This window comes from Podarcis melisellensis (assembly GCF_964234715.1).
Source record: "Podarcis melisellensis genome assembly, chromosome: 7".
NCBI lineage: Eukaryota > Metazoa > Chordata > Lepidosauria > Squamata > Lacertidae > Podarcis > Podarcis melisellensis.
This window is the reverse complement of record NC_138539.1, coordinates 52270686-52277945: the sequence shown is the minus strand read 5'-3', so window position 1 is coordinate 52277945 and position 7260 is coordinate 52270686. Positions and strand designations below refer to the sequence as shown.

The window sequence follows — 7260 nt, the reverse complement described above, 5'->3', positions numbered from 1 at the left end:
CCATGGAATTTAATGTTATTCACTTCTGACCAATCCTGAATAGCATTGGTTGTTAGCTTTTGTGAGTAAGATGTACATTGGTAAATACATATCATGGATAGTTGTTCTCTTTCAACCGACCCTTATTGGTTGAGAACAGTAGAAACAATGATAAGTTGGAGCACGAAGTTGTTACAGCAAGTGCCACATTTTAAACCAGTGCTTTTCTTTTAGAAAAGGAGGTACTGGTACTGTGTACCCATGAGTACCCCCAGAAAAAAAAGCTCTGTGTTGGAGCATGATACATATGGGCATTCCTATTAGCAGAACATATAATAAAACTGTGGGGCAGGGAGAGGGAAAGAAGTGGTTTCCATTTTAAAAAAAATATATATCAAAGAATGCTAATCTACTTTAATTGTAATAAGAACACAGTCCAAGCCAAATGGATGTATAACATGCATCAGTGTTGTATAATAACTGACTTGGAGAAAATATGGGAAGTTTTTCAGCTGCATTAGTGAAATCTAGCTTTGTATCACTAATGTTATGCAAGGTCTATACAGGACTGGTTCTTGTATACAAAATATTTTTGACCAGGGAAGGATTTCTCACATGCTACATACAACTCCTTATTTTAAAATGACAAATGTCAATAACCACGGCTTCAAAATAAGACAGGGGGCAACAGCCAGAAACAGAAATTCTGCATTGTGGTGGAAGGTAGCTCAACACTTCTCCACAGAGAAAGCTGGTCTCTCTGGGTAGTAGAAACACGGTGAGTGAGATAAAAGAAGAGTAAGTGACAGAGACAGGGGGCGTGATTAATTCCATCAGATCACACACTGGTTTCATTCAGCAGCTGTTCACTGAGGTGTAAAAGTCTGCAATCTATTACGACTGCAGGAATGGCTTGGGGGAAGTAATATCTCCCACCCTAATGTATCAATAAATGTTTAATCAAAGCAGACATTTCTTTCACACCATTTTAAAGAAATCTTTTCTTTCTGTCTTCAAATTGCAATAGATAAAACTTGATCTTACAGAGGTAGTGGGGAGAGGGAGAAGATTCTGACTCTTTTAACACATCCAGTGCTGGCCTCATAAAACAACGAAAGGCAGGAAACTCTACTGCTAAACAAGGCTGTCAGTTCTACAACGGAACAAAACACCCAGTCTGCTCACAGTGAATTTTCTTCCCTAAAATTTCAAGTGTTATGAGAATTGTTTTCTACACATTCATTACAATGAGCTTTATGAAGATTGAAGCACATGACCGGGGGGGGGACCTTTTGTGCATTTACGCTTATGCCTTTCACTGTGTCTGTCCCTTTATTGATTTCTAACATGTCTCATTTTGTTTGTTGTGGACTTATTAAAAACAGAACTCTTAAATGAGGGAGGAACACCTATCTGGTGCCCTTCTAGAATGCGTACTCGTGAGTCATTATGAGTAGTTCAGGCCTCCTTGCCCCAATTTGAAATACTGTAGAGGGGGCACATACTTCATATGTGCTCAGAGATCCTGTCTTTAACTTACAATTTTCAAAGTGTGATCCAAAGCTGTTGACACAGTTTCACAGCTGAGACTTTTGTGAAATTACACTTTAGTTATAAGGGCATTCAGTTGTCCATTTTCCCAATGATGCAGGTTGAAGACTTTTTTTTTTGCAGTACCTTGCAGTGGAAATTCACATGGAACTGAATTATTGGAAGGGCTGAAGCAGAACCCCTCACAGCCTGAAGGCTCATGGTGCAGTTCAGAAACTGCAACTCTGGTCAAGTTATTTGGAGCATGTGCCTCCATTTTTGTTCACACTAAACTAGCTTGTTTCTTAACGGCTTACTACATTTAAAGCCTAAAATGTTTGCGTCTGGGTTATTGAAAGGTCTGTCATATCTAGAATGCTTCTGATTCCCCTTAGAGGTCAGCCGCTGAGATCTTGCTTCATGACCCTCCTATGTCTAGAGAACATTTGGTAGATAAGTCAATCCACGTACGTCGGACTCAGTTTGAACTGCTGGTTTTGGCCATTAGAGCTTTTCATAGTTCAGGGCCAGGGGATATGAAGGACAGCTTGCCTTCATGCATACCCACCCAGCAGGCACAGCCCAAGAAATTTGGCTGCTTGTGGTGAAGGAGAATAGGACACCTCCTCCCTATCCCATGTTAAAAAGCCAGCCGGACTGGGAGTTGAATTTCACTTCAACACTGGCAATAGGGCAGCATCTTCCATCATACCTGCAGCAGGCTAGTTTAGGGCACCCAGGACATGCCATATGATATATACAGCCATGTCCTACAACAGAGGGAACTGTCCAGGGAGCTCAGAAGGAACTACCAGGTAGGCTATTGCTCCTGATCCCGTTACATCTGCCACCTGAGGCATTCACCTTACTCTAATGGTAGGGCCAGCCTGAATATTAAGGTATGTGGCAGAGAAATCCCAGGGTTCTCTTGCTATCTGATGGGAGGGTGGGTTTCCTCAGTGCTGGCACCCTTAATTTGGAATGCTTCTTCCAAAGATGTTGGCCTGACGCTTGCGCAGATGCCATTTTGGTGAAGGTATTTTTTCATTTCCACAGACTTAGTTATTATTTTATGCCACTTCCTTTCATCTTTGGTTATATATTTTAACAATGCATTTTAATTTTTGAACTTTGCTTGATGTTTTTAACTTTACATGCTGCCCTGTGAAGATGTTGCTCTTTTTATTGTCTTACTCACAGTCATAACTGCATAATTTTGGAAGGAGGTGGGGGAATGCTAGGCCAAAAGCAGCTTTTTATTTTTAGAAAATGATACTATGATAGAGGTATAAGAATGGCACCAGTAGTGGCCAGCAGTCAGTCAATTATTTAATTTCTTAAGTTACAGTAGATCTCTGTTATTTGAAGACCTAGCTGAATAAATTGTGTTGTCCTGGAATGTGATAGGCATTAGCATTACTTCAGAACATACAATTTCCTAGTGATTGTTGAAATCCTGTTGTCTCATATTTATTCTACTCATAGGTGCTGCTATTTATTTTTTGATCTTTAGAAAAAGACTGAAAGTTTTGGGCACAGTGAGCTGTTTTGATTTCAGGAAGACTAAAAAACACACAGTTCAGTTCATTTTCATGTGGCTGTCCACTGTAGGAGACTGTAAAAAATCAACGTTGCAATGAGACAAATGGCTGTGAAATTTAATCATGACTAGCCTATGGTTGTATAGCAGAGTTAGACACCAGACAAGGAATCTAGAACAAAATTAATGTTGACGAAGAGAACAAATCCATATTAACCAAGAAGACTTGAATAATAAGAACAGAACTTGAAATTGTAGTTATTTCTTCCAGCCCAAGCATCTTGCCCTATAAAACTATATGGAAATTGGGCTGCTGCCTAGCAATGTAATATCAATTTTCTCACTTGCACAGTATACAGAATTAAAAGTATACTGACTATAAATTCAGACTTCACTATTTAAATATTATCTACAATGGGAAGACTTTGACAATGCTTTGTGACAGTCTTCCCTTGATATCTCCTCAATGGGAAGTTTTGGATTATTAGGTTCAGAGTACACAACAGCAGAATCTGGGCATAAAAATTCAGTGTGGGAAATATTCTAGGCATATGACCTCTTAACACACAACACAATCTATTTTCTGAAAGGCTACTAAGCACCACCATCCCATCCCACTGACAGTATCTATCTCTATATCTATCTTGTGTATTAACTGTAGTGATGAGAACCTGATTAAGAGTCACTGGTGCCTCCTCAGAAATTCCACTTTGGGCTACCGTCCTAAATCCCATGCATAAATCCCATTGAAGTCAATGGGAATAAACTGTGCATAATTGGTAATAGGACTGCATACTCCCTTCTGAAGTATATTTCAAATTTTGTTTGCCTGGTACCATTTCTGCAAGAATGACTCAGTTGGTAGACTGATGCCTAGGATATAAAGGTGGCTACTGTCATGGATGAGCAAGCTTGACAACTTAATTGATCGGCAAGAGCCTCACATTGAAGACGTAATGTTTTGCTCCCCGCACCCCCAAACAGCCAGCGTCTGTGGTTGTGCAGAAACTTCAGCTGCACACCATCAGTACTGCAAAGGAAATTCTTCTTTCTTCTTCTTCACATTTTTCTTTTTAAAAAAAACAAAACATATGGACAAAACCAAATACAAAAGTTAAATAAATAAAACACTTAGACTCTGCCTCAGGGAAGCAGTGATCCAAGATTTCACCTTCACTGTTGCAGCCTGGAGACATGTGTCCTCAGTTTTCACTACGGCTTGTCTTCTGTGGACACCGAGGAAACGGCAAGTGGCTTCCAGGGCCTACAGGCAGGTTTCACACTAGACTGTCTCTCTGGTTAGACACAGGGTGTGTGTCATTGGATGAGGCCTGAGCTGTAGCTGAATCCATAGCTGCTAGACAGTGACATGCGTGGCCCGTGCTCCTCATCCTGCTCTGAGGTGTAGCTGGGAAATGTCTGTGCACGAGTCACTTTTGTTGAGCCGAGGCTGTGACCTGGAAGGAAAGGAGTGGGGAGGGGAAGGAGACAAATCTCATGAATATTCTTATATTTTAACAATTGCAAATTGCACATATTCTTGATGTTAACAAGATACACTGATATTCCAGAAATGGTTTATCATTCATTTAAAAGACTATGGTAAGATATGTGTAAAGGGAGAGCTGATGTCAACAATAATTCTACAACCTATCTTGGGCTTCAAATATGTGTAAATAATATGGTGCTCCTGCAGCTTATACAGTATCCCCCCTCATAGACTTCTGGACACTGTAGTTTGTTAAGGATTGCTGGGAATTATAACTCTGTGCAGTACTCAGAATACTTTGGGGGGCATGTGCTCTAAATGTGCTTGAAAAGTATAGTTTGTACCTTTTTTGTTGGACCTGTTTCTGTAATGTTACAGACCGCGATAGATTTGGAAAAGGGTGCATTCTTGCTCCACCTTTCAACATGTATTTTTAAACACAACGCTGGAAGCATGCCAAATGAATGGGGAAACGAAGGTAAATCTCACATAGATTTCTCCAGTTTGCTCTAAACTCGTCGGTAGGTACATGCCAGCCCTTTACATTTGTCTCAGAACAAATTACAGTCACAGAATCTTTTGCAGTTTCCCCTCTAGTCTGGAGCAAAGACATCTATAGCATGAAGCTTGGGTGATTAGGATGACAGGGCATTCTAATGCAATATTAGTGTTCAACTTCCCCTGCATTCAGATCACAGAATTATTAAAGGTTGGATTAGTATGGCTCAGGCTTCCTCAACCTCGGCCCTCCAGATGTTTTTGGCCTACAACTCCCATGATCCCTAGCTAGCTAGCAGGACCAGTGGTCAGGGATAATGGGAATTACAGTCTCAAAACATCTGGAGGGCCAAGGTTGAGGAAGCACAGCATGGCCTCATGACCATCTTGATCCAATCTGCTGGGGAAATGCAGTATAGAAAAGGTGATCTCATATTTTTGTTGTTTAGTTGTGTCCAACTCTTCGTGACCCCATGGACCAGAGCACGCCAGGCACTTCTGTCTTCCACTGCCTCCCGCAGTTTGGTCAAACTCATGCTGGTAGGTCATATAATAATCTCATATAATTACTGCTTAAATCCACTGAAATTGGCAAGCCAATCAAATCCACAGAAGGAGACCAATCAATAATAGTTATGAGCAGAAAAAGTACAACAGAAAACGGTGGTATCAGGGAGTTAAACCAGAGACAGTACAGTGACTGCAATAATCAGACAGCGTTATAATATTACACATCAAATGAGAATACACATACATCTTAACAGTTTACTACCTGGGTGAATTAACCTTTGCTTTTGAAATCTTCAATGAAATATGGCTTAGATGTCTTTTGGCTTCAGGAAGCCTTTGTGTTAAAATGTAAACCAGCAGATGATTAATGAATGGGAAGTCATCAATCTATGCAGTTTGCTGGGATACTAGAGGCTGATTATAAGTTGCTTCTAACAGGTATTACTCTCCCACCAGATTCCACTTGCTGTGCTTATAATACACCAGAGGTTGCATCAGAATGAACTTGATGATGCCTCCTTTAGAAAGATACCACCTGGCCTAAACTTTTTGTGCTTGTTACTGCAGAAATGCCAGTGTCATCCTGAAGATGTAAATCTTGTCCCCATCATCCTGACTTTTTAAATGTTCCCCAGCGGACTCTTGATGCAGACGTTTTATTTGTACTGATAAAGTTCATAAGGAAAGAAGCAACTTTTTATTCCTCTCCCTCCAAAAACAAAAATGCACATTCAAGATATTGCAGGCTGGTTCAGTTCATCACAAAACATTTTTACAATGCCTAGCCATAATTTTTAAGTGGGAAATTATTTGACGCCACCTACAGAAGAATAATAGTAGCAGAATCTGGTAGTGATTAAGTAGTTATAAACATCTGAAACAGAGCTATGTGTATTTGGTTTTACCTAAAAAGACAATAAAAGTTCCCAAATCCTAGGGTGGTGGTGGAGGCATGGTGGGGAGAAATGACAGTAGGTCATAGCCATGGTAATTGTTCACATATCACATGATTTCTCTGCACTTGACTGATGTGTTTATCACCCTGCCTTATGCTTTTTCTTGTCATCAGGGCAGGGATTGAGAGCTTCTGGCCCTCCAGTTGTTGTAAGACTATAAATTCCATTAGCAGCAGCTAGCATGACCAATGGGCAGGGTTGATAGGTGTTGTAGCATCTGAAGGGCTATAGGTTGCCTCTTCCCTGATCTTTTCTTCCACTGTCACCTGTAGCCAAACAGATTGTTCAGGCTTGCAACAATGCAACCTGTTTGGTAACAGTTAACATGAGTGTACACTCCATGACCCATGACTTCCTCATTCAAATGACCTTCAATTTAAAACAAGAACAAACAAACAAACTAATGGTGCTGTTCAACTTTAGTAATTCCCAACAGATTACTGTTAAACGCAGGTCTTTTTTTCATCTGGAACTCACTGGAACTATGTTCTGGCACCTCTCAGGTGGGCGCAGGGCCGGATTTAGGTTTGATGAGGCCCTAAGCTACTGAAGGTAATGTGGGCCTTTATATGTCCAGTTGTCCTTTGTCAACAACAAATTGTCGCTGGTTTTTTGTGTTGAATATATGCTATATGGTAATTTATGGACCTAATAGGTATTTAAAGCCATTTACACATAACAAAACATGTATTTTATCAAAGTAATTGTTGAACTGAAATGCATCATAGGAGCCTTCACAACACAAAACACTGTTGCTG

General features: G+C 40.4%; 1 protein-coding gene across 1 annotated transcript in view; it reads right to left on the bottom strand.

Moving 5' to 3' along the window:
- Positions 1–1474: 1474 nt before the first annotated feature.
- DOK6 (docking protein 6) overlaps positions 1475–7260 on the bottom strand; it is a 170607-nt gene continuing 164821 nt past the window's right edge. The window contains exon 8 of the mRNA XM_081919351.1: positions 1475–4506. Coding sequence (XP_081775477.1) covers positions 4367–4506 — 140 coding nt within the window. The 3' untranslated portion in view covers positions 1475–4366. The remainder of the gene's footprint in view (positions 4507–7260) is intronic.